Source organism: Gavialis gangeticus, unplaced genomic scaffold (assembly GCF_001723915.1).
Source record: "Gavialis gangeticus isolate Ggan-Ray unplaced genomic scaffold, GavGan_comp1, whole genome shotgun sequence".
NCBI lineage: Eukaryota > Metazoa > Chordata > Crocodylia > Gavialidae > Gavialis > Gavialis gangeticus.
In genome coordinates, this window is record NW_017728994.1 from 47,249,951 (window position 1) to 47,265,982 (window position 16,032).

General features: G+C 46.4%; 1 protein-coding gene across 1 annotated transcript in view; it reads left to right on the plus strand.

The window, feature by feature from the left end:
* Positions 1 to 4,517: 4,517 nt before the first annotated feature.
* Positions 4,518 to 16,032, plus strand: part of SUFU (SUFU negative regulator of hedgehog signaling) — a gene marked incomplete at its 5' end in the record, with an annotated part of 126,996 nt that continues 115,481 nt past the window's right edge. Inside the window, one exon of the mRNA XM_019502150.1 lies at positions 4,518 to 4,690. Within this exon, the coding sequence (XP_019357695.1) occupies positions 4,518 to 4,690 (173 nt within the window). The remainder of the gene's footprint in view (positions 4,691 to 16,032) is intronic.

Below are 16,032 nucleotides of genomic sequence, written 5' to 3' on the forward strand. Positions count from 1 at the left end.
TTTTTTTGCCCCCAGGTGCTTTTTTTTTTTTTTTTGTTTTTTTTTTTAGCACTTGCAGTTCATGGGAAGTTCATGTACTGGTGTTAAACTCTTCATTCCTTGTATTGAGATTCTGAACTGTTGTTGATCTCTGGGGAGAAGAGCCTTATTTTGCTCATCTGTTGAGCAAATGCTGAGCCAAGGGGCACAACAGAGGGTTTTCAGTGCCTCAGTAAGGAAGGATCTCTGGCTGGTCTGTAGGCATGCAGTGAGCTCTGTGTGGCTGCACGGCCTGCTCTTACTACAAGGAGCTTGTCATTATCTTCTACCACTGTACTAGAGCTTGTTGTGAACCCCTGATAGATTCTCCACTGATGGTAGTGACTCTTCTGCCTAATGGATGTTGTTGGGTCTCGTGGTCACAGAAGTCCTGAGCAGCCTCCAACATAAAGCGGAGATGGAGGACGAACCAGGACCACAGATGGAGGTTGGTCCCTGTAAGTATTGGATTTTATCTCATTGGTGTCATACTGTCTAACTCTTCTCCACCTTGGGGTACTTCTAACACGCGTCCCCAGTGCTCGTGGAAAGGATTTGGCTGGCGGCTTTGCAAAAATTCATAAAAATATTAAAACACAAATGCTACATAATTTAGGTTCCCACCCAAATCCTCCATCATGTCTTTGTTTAACTTTCCTCCTCTGCCTCATTAGCTAAGCCCACCCCTCCACCCCAAAATGATAGCATTCAGGAAAAATTACACTTTTTGAAGTGGTCTCCTTTGTTATAGATGACTTCTTTTGTTTTCTTTCTTTTAGTGTAGCATCAGCAGCTTGAGGAAGAAAAGCAGAAGGACTTATGTGATGGAGAGACAGACTGCCTTGCTGAAATGTGGCATCTTCAAAGTGCGCCCGGTGGTGTTACTACTCAATAAAACTCTTTTAAAGCGAGCAGTTCCTGTTGGTATATTATTGTATACATTATAAAAAAATTAACTGGGGGCTTGGCCCCTCCTTTCAGTTGTGAAGTCATACTGTCCTTTCATCCAATAGGGCTCAGTACCATAGAATCATAGAAGTAGGGTTGGAAGGGACCTTATAGATCTTCAAGTCTGACCCCCTGCCTGGGCAGGAGAAAAAAACTGGGCTCAAATGATTCCAGCCAGGTAGGCATCAAGCCTCCTCTTAAAGACCTCCAGGGCAGGAGCCAGCACCACTTCCTTTGGAAGTTGGTTCCAGATCCTAGCCGCCCTGACTGTGAAGTAGTTCTTAATAGAAAGAAGCATATCAACTGGGAAATCATAAACTGAATGTAAAGAGCATTAAAGTAGGCACAAAATGTGCTAATTTGCATGCGTCTGTATGGTGAAATGCTTGCATTAAGACAAGAAAATGTGCAGTAAAATTTGTAGCGTATACATTTTCCACAGGTGGTCCCCAGACTTAAAGTAGAAGCACAACAAATCCCTCTCTGTGCCTGTCAGTAGGTGCTTTATCTAGAGGCCTCTTCTCTTGCTATTCAGAATGTTCACTTCAATGTGTCTACCTTCTGTTTCTCTTCTTGTGCAAGGCTCTTCCCCCTGCTCTCTCAAAGGTGGTGCAAAAATCCGTTCTAGGAAGGAGTTTCTTACAGGGATTTTCCAAGGGGCAATGTGAGTTACGAGGAAAGACTGAAGGAACTGGAGTTGCTTTGCCTGGAGAAGTGAAACCCAAGGATGAATTTGATACCAATCCTCAAATACTTGAAGGGAAGTAGACTCTTTGCTGTAGAGGACGGGACTAGGAGCAGTGGCTTCAAACTGCAGCAGAGGACATTTCTAGTCAAAAAGTTCCTCCTCATCTCCAGCCTAAGAGTGGCTGAGCATTGGAACAGGCAGCCTTGAAGCTGTGACATCTCCATCCCTAGACATGTTCAAGAGCAGGTTGAACAATGTTTAGTTGGACTAATAAAAAATATTGCATCTACCCAAATATCTGTGTGCACCCATGTCCTCAGACCAACATGTTTATAACCAACAACCCAAGAGCAGGTTAGACGCTTTGCTGGAAAGGGTTAGTCAGGGATGGTCCTGTCCTGAGCAGCGGGCTGGACTAGGTTTGCCTCATGAGGTCACTTGCAGCCCTGTTTTCCTAAGATTTTAACTGTGCTACCAGCCTATATGTGCCTGATGACTTTTTCATATCCAAGTGCTTGGAAAGAGGCTTCGTAAGCTGGAGGGGCATAAGCTGGGTCTCCCCGAAGGAGCAGAGGGATAGCTGTGCTGTTAATGTGGAGAGATTCCACTTCCCACTGCAGGAAAAACATCCAGAGCGGCCACAGATCCTGGCATCATGTACTTTCCCCAGGTGCCTCACTGTGCAAATAAAAGTGAGCCATCACAATCCTGCAAAGCCTGATCCGGCATCATCGGAGAAGCAGCTTTTATTCTACTGATGTGCTGAAGCAAGTAGCTGGGAAGAGGCACATACTTCCCGTCAGTACCGCCAATGTAATTCTGGAATACTTACCCTGTGAGGCTGTTAATACCCACCTGCACATTACCTAGTGAAAAGTCCATGGGGCCAGGCCCTGCTCGATGGCAGAGCACACGTGGTTAACAAGTGATGGATAGCAATTGACAATGGCATATTTCCAGATGGTGATGGCCACCTGCTTCTTTACATGGAGCAGAGCTTTCTTGCAGGCACTGCTGCAGCTAAGTGCCTTTTGATGTCCTGAAGCTTTGCTGCTACAGCTCGTCACCCCAGATCTGCAACTCTCTCCTGTCCCTGGAGCCGCTGCTGGTAAGCTGAACCCGGAAGCGGTGCTTAGCCGAGCAAATCTGCTCTCCAAAAACATGCAGAGAAGTGCTTTTTTTTGTTTTAAGGTGGCTGCCTCTTTTGGTCCCCCTAATGCTCTTGCTATAAAGTTTGCTTGACTTATCTGTTCAGCAGTTTGATTAATATTTATGGCAATTTATGGTGTTTTCTCCAAGTGCTGTCAGGCAGCATAGAGAGCAGTGCTGGGCAAAAACAGGAAGGATAATGGTAGAAAATAAAAGGAATCCTCAAATCTTGCAGTTCAACTGTCTTCCAGCTTGAAGAGTGCTGGAAAGAACATGGCACAGGGCACCACAGCCTGGCTGACCAGCATGCAGAGCATTTCTTCCTAAACACAGGCATCCTGCTTGCCTGTCTCAATCGTGAGCAGAAACAAGACTTGTTCATTACTTGTCCAAACCATCATTGTGAAGCGCTTTGTGCAGCTGCATGAAATCCCGCAACAAATGGAAAGTGCAGACCTGCTCTAGTACATCTCTCAGCAACAAGCCATAGGGCTGGGGCTTAACCAGACAACATCCAAACAAAGGGGTGGGACTCAATGTATAATAAGAGGCTTGATTGAATGGGGCCTTCTTAGTTCCAGCTTTTTACATTGGGGTATTTTTGTCTTGACCAAATGGCAGCTTGGAAACAGGAACCAGCGAAGCAGCTGCTTGCTCTGTTGAACACTAGTGGTTTGACATCTCTCCTCTTCTCGCTTTCTTCCCTCTTGTCTTGTGACAGTGCAAATAGCGAGGAAAGCAGTCACACACATCTCATTTAGATGGGGCTTTGCCTCTTTCTTCACGCAGCTGGATGCTGCGAGAGTGCATTGCAGAATGTCTCTGCTTATGCTGCTTGGTTAGTGTAAAACCTGTTTCTGTTGTTTTCATGAGTAATAGAAGTTTCTGCAAAGTCTGTCTCGGTACAAGATGGTTTGTTCGGTTTTATTGTTGGCGACGCACCGTATGCTGACTTTAAATAGCGTTGCATTATGCAACCACTTTTAGTAGCTAAGCAGAAGCGCTGGGTTATGTTTTTAGTCATTAAATCAGTGCTCTGAGACTGCTTTCATTTCACCTCCGCCCATTCTGATTTTGTGGCAGGATTCCAAGTCATTGATTGATTTCTTAAAATCTCACTCTTTTCTAACTTTAGGAATTGCTGGAAAAGTAGCAGTATGCAGTGCTGAGCTGAAGCAAGGGTCTTAGAGCGCAAGTACAGTCTGCATACGATTTTTCCAGTATGATTTTTTTTTTTCAACTGTTCTTGTGTGTGTTGTGGAAACTTTAGTTTGGCCTTCCAGTCCGTTCCATGCTTTAACTTGAAAAGCATTTTAATCTGTGGCACACATGCACCCTGTCTTCCCATGCTTCAGATACTCTGTATTTCCCCCAGTCTTTGCTAGAGGTAGGCTGAATACGCTGAATTCATTGTTGTCACTCGATTTACTCACGGTGATTTAAAGCAGGCCTTTGTCTGTAAGGTCCATAGGAGCGTCTGTGCAGACTTCCTGCTCATTCAGAATAAACGGTAATTACCATAAGGCACGTGGTCTTCTGGGGCCCTGTGAAAATGGAAAGCACAGCTGAAAGTTTCCCAAACAGACGGTTTTGGCGGTGCGCAGGAAAGTTCACGTTCACCCACCTAGCTTTCTGTTGGAAGGACGTTGGATTGACGAGCCAGCTTCTTCCAATTACATCCAGCCTATGAGATGGTTAAAAACCACGTATCTCCGCTATCATACTGAAACTTATTTCTGTCTTTCTCTGCAGGTTGGGGGGACCAGATCCTCTGGACTATGTTAGCATGTACAGAAACTTGGGGAACCCAGCGCTGAATGTTCCTGAGCACTGGCATTATGTCAGCTTTGGGCTGAGTGACCTGTATGGAGACAACCGAGTACACGAGTAAGTGCTTTATGTATTTAAGTGCCTGTATTTTAATACCACGTGTTCTGCCTTGTGCGTTTGTGAGTGAGAAAAGTGCAGCAGGTGGTAAAACCCCATTGCTTTCTACTGAGGCTTCAATCACATGGATCCATTGCCCTGAAGCTGATGGCTGTCATCCTGCATAGGGGTGTGTGTGTCTACTGCGTGTGTGTGCAGGAGTCTTCCGTGCAGGTGTCGTTGCTGGGCTGGGGCCTCAGACTCTGCTCGTCGTCTGGTATATTCTGTATTTTTGACTCATGAGGAAATTTAGTGTGGTGGGGTGGGTTTCTTAATATTTTATTAATGTTCTTACTGCTTGTGTTTCACTGCGGTCGTATTCTTCACCCTACAGCCAGCACTCGTTAACTGCTTCTGCCTGTGAGGCTGCCATCAGGGCACCTTCCCTCAGGCTCATGGTAATGTCTGTGTTACTTCTTGGAGAAGTAGCAAGCCTAGCTGTCAGACTAGCTTGGAGTGGAAAGTGATTCCTGTTGCTGGAAGTATCTGGCTGTTGCAGAGCAGACAGACTAGTGAAATTCTGGCTTGCCCAGTCTTGCAGCTGGAGGGTGAAGACCCCGGCCAGATAGATGAGCTAGTTAAGACCCTGGCAGCACCAAGTTTTCTGTCTTGTATCTCATCTTGGTTGAGTTTCTGCCAACAGACTCACGCAGGTGTTTGTCTCACAAGAGCAGGCACACAGTCAATTCTTTAACCTCTCACACATCCACCAGGCCCAAGGCCAAGCGAGTACATGCCCACAGTCAGATATCTAAGGTCTTTCAACAGAGGTGGTTTTCAGCACGGCTAGTATCACGCACAATCTGAATTTAGACAAAGCACCTGTCTTGTTGGGATCTCTGTGGAAAAGACCCCCTCCATTAGCTACTCAGTAAGAAGGCTGGCTATGAGGAAAGCAAGAGAAGAGAAAGAGAGGTTGAATTAGGAAATGGTTTCCCTCAATTGCAGAACAGATCCTATCCTGGCCATTCAGAGCTTCTTAGGGTATCATAGAAAAGAGCTGCGTGGGCCCTCCGGAGGTCATCTAGTCCAATCCCCTGCTCAAGGCAGGATCATCCCTATCCAAACCATCCCTGCCAAGTGCTTGTCTGAACCCCACAGGCAGCCCTTGCCTGGTAAGTTGACCCTCTCAAATCAAGAGATTGAGTTTTCATCCATCTCTCTGCAGCCATGTGGTGTCCTGGGCCGCTGGAGCAACAGGCTCTGGGTTTCACCACCGTCAGTTCGATTTGCCGCTGCTTGCAGGCTCGTAAGCCCAAGCCTGGCCTTCGGGGCACAGTGCGAGGCTTGTCTGTTTACTCAGACTCCTGGCTGAGGGTGTGGAGCTGGCTCCATCCTGAAGGCACGTAGCTCGGTTGTGTAAATGCACATTGCGAATCGAAAAGTAAACCATGCAAAGCGGGGCTGTCCAGTTGGCAGCTCTGCGTGCAGCCAGCCAGGGGTTACGTTACAACCTGCCCCCCAGCTCCCACCTGCCTGCCGCTCCTCACATTGCTTCAACTGCAGCAGCATCCAGAGGCTCCAGGATCACCTTCCCTCTGGCTTCCCCTTCCTGCCCCTGCCCTATGATGGGGCGGTGTGGCGTAGCCTTCAATGCCAGGGGAGCCTGCAGCTTGGGGTGCCTGAGTGACATGGTGAACTGGGTGCTTTGCAGCTGAGAAGCTATGGGAGAGCCAGGGTGCTGGGACATGAGAAGCAGCAGCCAGGTTGTCTGGTGCAGTGAGGAAGCGCAGGGAGCAGCAGTAGGGGAGGGGTTGCAAGGTACAGTGGGGAGGCTCCTGGGGTAGGGGCAGTGCTGGGGGTGGAGGGGCCTGGGCACACAGGGTAGGGAGGGGGATGCTACCATGGTTGAATGGGCGAGTGGCCTCCTGCCACTTAGAAATTAGACAAGCCTGATGTAAACAGTCAGCCTTTTGCCTGGTTTTAACCCATACCATGTCTTCATTAAAAAGCAAGCTAGTAGGCCTGAAGCATCCCATGTCACTCTTAGCCTACAGCAGGACTTTCCTGCAAAGCCCAGGGTGAACAGCACAGAGAATCTAGCAGACGTACCGTGTGAAATCCAGAGCCATCTCCCAGAAGTGAAACTTTCCAACTCTTCCTGTTGGACAGCTTGGCTGAGAAATCCTAGATTTGTTGGTCTTGGAGGAGAGAAGTTCCTTTTTCCTGTTCAGGTGGCGGGGAAGTATTCAGATAACCCCATTAGAGTGATAACCAGAGAGCCATGTCTTGAGAGGGCTCTGGAGTGCTGTGGGAGAGTAGTCCTGAGAAGAGTTTATTGCACAGCTTGCAAGCTCTGCCAGGACTCCTGTCCCCAAGCACTCTCTGAGCCAAAAGATCTCAGGTTCAAGAACTAATTTTCCATTTTTTTCTTTGACAGTGCATTAATGTTATGTGTCTTCGGGGCCCAACCTGTTATCATCTCTAATGTCAGGTTTCCAACACTTGCAATTGTGTGTCTGGACTTTAGCAAGACTTTTGACAAAGTCCTGCATGACCTTCTCATAAATAAATTGGGGGAAAGTGGGCTAGACAAACCTGCTGCAAAGTGGATAGACAACTGGCTCAGTAATTGCAAGCAAAGGGTGATTATTAACAGATCCATGGCAGAAAGGCTGGAGGTTTCGAGTGCAGTCCCACAGGGGTCTGTTCATTGCCCAGAGCTGTTCAACGTGTTCATTAATGATTTGGATGCTGGTGTAGAAAGCTTCTTGAGCAAGTTTGCAGATGACACAAAACTGGGAAAGATTGTGAACGTGTAGGAGGACGGGAGCACAATTCAGAAGGATCTTAACAGATTGGAAAGCTGGGCTGGAGCAAACAGTGAAGACCAATGCTGTCAGATGCAGGGTGGTGCATCTTGGGGACAGTATAATCACAAATTCAGATATGAAATGAGTGATCCCTGGCTGGGTGGCAGCACCATGGAGAAGGATCCAGGAGTCTTGGTAGTTCACCAACTCAATAGGAGTCTGCAGCATGACGTAGCTAGACAAGTAGTGAATGCGGTTGTGGGCTGCATCAATAGCAGCAGATGCAAGCTTGGGAGGTGATAGTGCCTCTCTACCCTACGCTGGTTAAGCCTCATCTAGAGTATTGTGTGCCAACTGGGGCTCCACATTTCAAAAACAACAGGCAGAAGCTAGGGTCCAGGGGTGGGTGACGCACATGATCAAGGGCTTGGAAGGCGAATCATACAAGGAGAGGTTGAAGGAGGTAGGCATGTTCACCTTGCAGAAAAACTGATTAAGAGGGGACATGACAGCAGTCTTCACATATCTGAAGGGCTGCTGTAAAGAGGAAAAACACCTTTTTAGCCATGCTGTGGAGAGCAGAATGCAAACCAGTGGCTTGAAGTTTCAGTAAAATAGGTTTAGGTTGGAGAGCAGGGAAAATTTCTTCACTATTAGAACAAGGAGGCAGTTGGATGGATGCCTAGGAAAGCTGTAGCTGGACTTGTTCAAGAAGAGGTTGGGCAAGCATTGGATAGGGATGGCCTAGGAGTAACTGCAGTGGGTATTTTCCAAGCTCTTGGGCTTTGCTGGTGCCCCAAGGGGCCAGGAAGAAATTTTTGCTCTCCTGTTGTTACACACATCAGGTGGGTTTTTTTCATCTTCCGTAGAAGCATTGGATGCTGGCTGCAAATCCCTAAGAGCTGGGGATTTTGCCTGTGGTGTACCAGTGTTCCTGCTGGGACTCAAGCCCGGAGGGTCCTGGCTAGCAGGTGTTGCCCCTCCACTCAGGGTCAGACCAATGCCAGATTTGGGATTAGAAAGGAATTTTACCCCATGGTCAGATTGGTATCGACTGTGGGGTGGCGTCATTATGTACCTATTTACCTTGATGTTTTATCTGCTTTTATACTCTTTTCTTTTTTATTGTAATTTGTCCTGAGTGAGTCTCTCTTTTTTTTTTTTTTGCAAAGGGCAGCGTATCATCTAATAAATAGGTCTGCTGAAAAACAGGGTTTCTTAATCCAGATAGAAATCAATAGGATTCTGAAAAGACAGGCACATATTCATAACTCGGGCGCTGTCAGGCTTTTGCAAAATAAAGAGCATTGTGTTGCAGACTCTCCTCTTCTTTAAGAAAATCTGCCGCCCATCTGAAGGCAATGTAAGCATTTAAATCTGTCTGCCAGTGACCCCGGGTGGTGCCCAGCCTATCTCTCTCCTGGTAATGCTGTACCATTTAGCCCCATTATAATTCAGTATTAAGCTGAAAGGGCTTTTTTTTAAGAGTGAACCTAGGCTGAATTGGAGGCCCCTATATTTTTATTAATAATGGAATAGCAAACAGATGTAGCAAGCAAAGTGAAAATGTTGACTTTAATTTATATTTTTTAATAAGAACCTGAAAAGTCTGAAGTGTAGCTCGCCCTGTGCCTCCTTGCTGACAGATTTATTTTCAGTTAAAACAGCACTGTTTCCTGCACTGCTTAAGTATCGGTTATGCTCTGCTTAGAAATCAGGTCTGTTTTGACCGGTCACAGCATAAGGTGGAAGAAAGAGGAGAAAAGTGGGAGACCCCTTTTCATTTCAGAAACACTCAGAGTGTTTCATGCTATAATGGCAACCACAATACCAGCTGTGCTGGCTTGATTGCCGTCAAAATCCTAAATCAGGACATCGTGACAGTGTTAGGAAACCGCAGGTCTTTCACTGGGGCTGCGTGAAAAGCGCTTTTATGGAAAGCCTGTATTTCTAACCGGCTGCGGCTCGCAGCCAGATGCCCGCAGGAAACCCCTCTCCTAACCTTCTGAAAAGGGTTCTCCCATGTTTGTTTGAACTTCCTTGCTGATTTTTAATGTTGAAAGTTGTTTGCTGTTTTTCTTAGAGAAGAGCCGTCGCCGCCTTAATGGCAAAATCCAAGGAGAGTTGGATGGTCGCATGTTGTTTGCTTGAGTGGCACAGAGATCCTGTAGTGGCGGCAAGGAGGTTTACTATAGCTTTCAAACACAGTTGAAAATGTGCTGCTGGTAGTAGTGTTTTTTGTCTGACCTTTAGAAAGGAATCGCATCTATTCCAGGAATGCATCTGTCTCAGTGTAATATCCTTCCCTTCATACTGGGTACATCTACACGAGGTGATTAATACGCAGTAGCCTAATAACATTGCACAGTAGCGTGCCAGGCAAAAACTTTGCTTATACGCTACTGTGTAGTAGTGTCAGGCTACTGTGCGGTAAGCATCACAAAAAAACCATGCGCTGGAGCTGCTGTGCAGTAGCACAAGTTAGTGCGCATTTAGTTAGTACTTCATTAAGCAAGTATTAAATTAAATGCACAGTAATTACTGCATGTTAACAAACGTGTAGATGCGCCCACTGATTCTTTTCTGTTTGCATTATAGTGGCACATAATGACCCCACTGGGTGGTAGGTGCTGTACGAGCCACTCGGCAAGCAACATCCGTGCTCCAAAGATCTTGTTCTCTGTATAGAAATGATAAGATTGGGAGATGGAAAAGATTACCCCCCAATGTGACTTGCCCAAGGCCACCCAGTGAATCTGTGGCAAGTCAGATTCCCTGTTGCTCAGTCCTGCAGCTTGGCAGGGTCATGTCTCAGTGCTGCGGCTCGTAGAAGAAGGAGGCCATTGCTCTCCTTCCTAGGGAGACCTTTATGCAGTAAAAACCCCAGAAAGGTTGAACAACGTCACTGGCTTGAGATCTACAAGGGCGCCGTAGTGAGCCACAGCAGGAGCTGCGAGTTGAATCCTGACTGTGCTGTGATAAAATTTTAATTTGAGGTTGTTTGTACCCAGAGAAGAAAAAAGCGCAATAGCATTTTGATGCTTTGCTCTTTCATATAAAATCTCTCTACCTGCATCGATCAGGACACCCGCACTTTGCACAGACGAGGAGCCGTGCTGGTAGCTTGCCAGACCCCTATGTGCTGCACCAAATTTGCATAAAACAGAGCAAAAATTGCTGCTGCCTTTCTCTTTGCCATAGCAGCACCGAGGCAGCAGGTCCCAGCTTGCAACACTCCTTTTGATTGACACTGCATACCACTTGGAGCAAGAGGGAGCATCGCATGCTGGGAGCACACGTTGCCTCTATGGAGGGAACATCTCTATAAAAGGTGATGGGGGCATGCTGGCCTTCACAGCGTGATGCTTTCTAATCTAGTCCTGGTGCAAGTCCTGTGAGCGATTCTCCCTTGTGAAAGGACACGGGGTAACAAATATACGGCTGAAGAAGGGATAGGCATTTTCTGGCAACCTTTTGTGAATGGGCTTTGATAGGGTAGTCAGAAATAGCCAGCTGAAAACTGGAGTCACCATACTCTTTCTTATCATTATGGACTGTCTTTTGAGTTCCAGGGGTGCAGGCCAGGGTGGTCACTGAGTAGCCCTCTTGGCTCTGCATCTCCTCCCCTTGTCGCCTCGGAGTCCTGCATTTTGATCCTTGTGGGGTCCCCAAGTGCTTTACAAACTTCAGGGATGTATTTGGTAGCTGCGTTGGTCTGAGATGAAAGGAAATGCAGAAATCTCAAACTTTTGGTTCAGAGATTATACCTTTTATTAGACCAACTGAGAAATTGCAACAAAAAAAAATTGTTTTGCCATTTCTCAGTTGGTCTAATAAAAGGTATCACCTTTGAATCAAGAATTTGAGATTTTTGCATTACAAACTTCATGCATAAAGCACCAGACAGAACAGGGCAGGGGAGTGACCACTAGCACACTAGGAAGAAGTGGAGATGGGGACTCTGGGCAAACCCTCTTTCTTCCCTAGAAAGTGTTGGGAAACCCACATCCATAAAGAACAGGCAGGATGTAGAGGTAAATTTAAGGTTGTATTTGAAAGTCGATCTCTCCACAAATGCTTTGGAAATCACCATATCTGCCTGAAAGAGAGGAAAGGTCGAGTCAGCCTCTTTGGGACTGTATGAAGTACTGTTTCCAGCCTCCGTGACTATGCGTGTGCTGTGATGGGCTGGAGCTGGAGGTTTTCCCAGCAGAGCTGCCTTGGCTACAGGGCATGATCTTTTCAAGCCTTGGGCTGACAGCTCCCTTGGCAGAACTTTGTAATGCAGATGTGGACTGAGGCATTAACCTTGCAAATATCTCAACTGCATGAAGTCCATGAGATAAACCTGGAGATTTCAGATAGGAATCCAGAGTGCCAAAAGCCTTCTGACCTGTTGTGTTCCCTTCCAAGTTCTTTGCAACACAAGAATTGCTCTGTAATAATTTAAAAAAATAAATAAAAAATGGGGGTGAAGTGAAGAGTTGCCATTTTCCAAGGGTCTAATGCAGAGGCCCTTGAGTCTAAAAAGGTTGAGAAACACTGCTTTCAATTAAAGTATCAACTACTTGATAAGTGTTTTGGGGTCTGAATGTAGAGCTCAGGGTGGGGTGGGGTGAGATTAAAGAGCTGGAGAGAGAGAGAGAGAGTCAGAAAGAGTGTGGAAAGAAGGGAATCAGGGTAGAAACTGGTGGTTGCGAAGGTGAGCAGCCTTCCCCATGGGCGATGCTGAATGCAACAGCAAAGTTGCTGGCCGCTGGAAGGTAATGTTATTTGGGAGCAACCGCAAGTCCAGTAAAACACTGGAAGCTCAGTATTGCTTCTCACTGGTTCTTGTCAATTCTCAAATGTTTCCCACTTCCTGCTGCCTGGCAGCATCTGGCATGATGTGACACGAACCCCACTTTTAATTGGGGGGTTCCTAGGGGTCTCTTCTGGACCTGATGCTGTTCATTAATGACCTGATGGATAAAGCTAAGTAGACAAGACATTTGCAAGCTGGATGGGATTGAAGACACTTCAGAGGAAGAAGTAGGATTCCCTTGATAGATTGGAAAAATGGCACAAAATGAATCAAATGAAATTCAGAAAGGACAAGTGCAAAGCCCTGCATTGCACAACTATAAATTGAGCAGCAACTGCCTAGGCTGTTTTGGCCCATGGCTCAATACAAGTCACCTGCTATATTTGTCCCAGGGCCTTCGTAAATACAGGACTCCAGCCAGAAATGTGGGAAAGAGTGCTTCCAGACCTGCATGCACCGAATATGTTGTAAATATAAAGGGAAAGTACCCATTCATTGCCATCAGCAGATTCACCAGAAAGAAACTTTTGATTCGCACATACAGATTCAACAGTGTCACATATCTCCCATCACTAGTTTTAATATTGGAAAAAAAGATGATGAGTATACCATATGTATTAATTGGAGTGCCATATAAAAGTCACAGCAGGAGAGTCCTCTGGTTCTCATGAGCCTCGTGATGCCTCGCCTGGAGCACCCTGTCCAGTTTGGACCACTGTCTTTCAAGAAAGACACGGACAAGTTGGAAAGTGGGCAGTGGGGAGTAAGAACAATGATTAGTGGGCTAGAAAATGTGACTCAAGGAAAGGCTGGGAGAACCAGCATTGCTTAGTGTGGAGAAGAGGAGACATGAAAGGGGATTTGTTCAACCGTCTCCAAACACAAAAAGGATTGGCACAAAGACGATGGCGGTCAGCTGTTCCCCTCGTCCTGCCCCCTGTGAACACAAAGCAATGGGCCAAAATTGCAACACGGGAAATTTAAGTTGGCTCTGAGGAAGAACGGGCTGTGAAGGTGGCTCAGCCCGGAAGTAGGTTTTCTAGGGATCTGTCTTAATTAGAAGTTTTTAAAGTGCAGGTTAGACCAGCATTAATCTGGGAAGGTTTAGACAGGTGGATGCAATGACTCCCCAAGGGTCCCTTCCAGCCAGATTTTTTTTTCCCCCCGTGATTCTCTTATTTTGTATGACTACAAATGTAGCTTTGTCCCATATATCCAGGAGCATATTTCCTTTGAGCATTGTCACCTGAGGCAGCAGCGAGAGGGAAGGCTTTTGATTAAGTTTCCTTGATGACTTTAGCTATCAGTCATAGCTGGAAGCATTCCGAAGGCAAGGAGTCAGAGTTCGGGTCTTGTTCGCTCACAGCCCCGTCCTCTTTCTACCTACCTCATTTGCTTGTCAGAGAGTAAGTATATTGACGTGTAGGCTGATTGCTCCTTTTTCCATTTGGGCTTTGGGCTGGGGCACGGAGGAAAGAGAACTGGAGAGGAGAATCCATATAGCAAGCAAGTTGCCATTCTTATTACTAGTTTTTTCTTTTGCACATTTGCTTACTTAAGCAAATCTTAAACATCTGAAAAAATAATGAAGCCAAGTGTCATGCCTGCCTGTACACTCTCTAGATAACTCCATCAGATACTGCACTGAGCTAATACACCAGGGGCATTTAAGACTTTATTTCTGTGCTGGAGGTAGACCTCCCTTGTAGCTATGGTCACCACATGGAAAACTTTTATCCCCCCCTCCCAAGAGTGTATTTGGTTTCCAAATGTCATTTGTTTGAGGTAGTTAACACCATTAATAATGCAGAAGACATGGGCCACCTACAGAGAGAAGTCAGCTGGTGCTGCTGTGTGCATTTGCAGGGGCTACAGAAGCAAAGTGCCTTCTTATCGGGTTAGATTTGGAAGGAAACTTTTTGGAAGTGTGGGGGCGGAAATTAGTATAACGTTTACAGCACAGTAGTTGGGTTTACGAGGGGGGCTGTTTCCAGTAAAGGGATACAAGTTTATAGTTTTGTGTTATTGGAAGTGGGCTTCCCCTATCGGTAGCACATCTGCACAGGCATCAGGCTAGGACAAGCATCTTTGTGATACAAAATGCTTTCTTGCTACACGGCAATGGGGGCTGACAGTATGCAAAAAGGATGTGTGCAGTTTTCTCTCCAGGTGGTCAAACTTGCTTCCTCGTGAAATTATGATGTCATTAAAAAAAATGGGTAAAATTGGATACACTTATGAAATTATGAAGATTTCATCTAAAAAACTGGCTAAAATTCGGTATTGTTTTCTCTCCATTGTGTTCAGCATGAATATTTCTCTGTTACCAGATCCTCCCTCTGTCATCTAGATGGCTTTCTCTCTGGCAGAGACAGGTTTTTCTAGGCAGAAGGCAGGGCAGGGTGGTACCTTATAGGCTACCTCATTCAGAGAGGCATGGGCTTTCGTAGCCTATAGCTTCCTTCATAAGATGCCGTGAAGATCCGATGACTAAGGGTTTGCCCAGTTAGTTGGTACTGCTGCTTCACCTGCCTGCTGCATTTCTGGCAAGCGCTGTGAGCCTGAGCTGAGCGCTCTGCTTTCATAGCATGCTCCCTCACCGTTAAACCCAAGAAGAGCAACTGGGAATTCAAGCCAAGTGTTCATAGAGCATCAGGACTAGTCACCTGTTGGCTGGCAGGAGCTCAGTGGCTTTAGAGCATGTTTACAAAAGGATAGTGAGGAAGTGGTTTGATTTCTAAGGATGTGCATAAAAAACTTTTCCTGGGAGTGGTGCTGATAGAGGGAGAGGTGTGCAGATGCATAGGATAAAGCAGCTACTGTCTCAAAAGATAAGACCCGGTCAGACACAACACGTAGATCTGGATGTACTTGGTTAACGAGGGTGAAATAGAAGTTAAATAGCTCTTAACCTTATTTTGCCATAAAATGACTTTTTACTTGACAGGAGTTTAAGAGGTCAAGCGAGCTTGACCGGGCTCGTGGCTCGGACGGCTGTAGAGGGCTCCAGTGGAGACGTTCTGCAGTCTAGGTGGATGGGCGAGGTTGTCTGCATGCAGATGCCAGACAGGTTTGTTGCGTATAGTGGAGAAGGGAAGAAATTTTAGGAAGACAAAGTACAAGGGAAAATCAAACAGGGTTAACCTCAAATCTCTTCTAAATGCCTCTGTCTGGCTAATGTGCATGAAATTCAGAGGTTGCTGCTACTAAGTTTTCCTTGTACTCCCTCTTCTAAAATGCAGAAGTCTTGTGAGACCGTCTGCTGCTGTTGAGTTTAGGAGTAGCTTTTACTTTCAGTTCCCAAAGTACGGTTTTATTCTTGGGACAGCTGTTTCTCCCCTCACCTTTATAACCCTATCCAAGCAATGGTTTGAACAGCTGTTTTCCACGGCACGTAGTTAACTGGTGGGATTTGTTGCCACAGGAGATTGTAAAGGCAGAGAGTATAACTGGCTTCAAAATGGATTAGACCAGTTGATGGAGGGCTGGGCCACTGGGAGCTCTTAAATAGGCCAGTATGGATATGCCTGGAGAAGGAAGCTGGGTGAGTGACTTGCTTACAACCCAGTTCAGTGCTCACTGCTCATGGTCCGATAGCATGGGGTGGCTTCAAGGCTTGCAAACCCACAGCTCCCACCATTTCAGTTGCTGGAGGTTACTGCGTGAATTGCAAACCCTTTGGCCTCGAGCTTCACAAGGGCATTGCAATGGAATAGACGTGCAGCCAACACGGGTTCATTAGCACG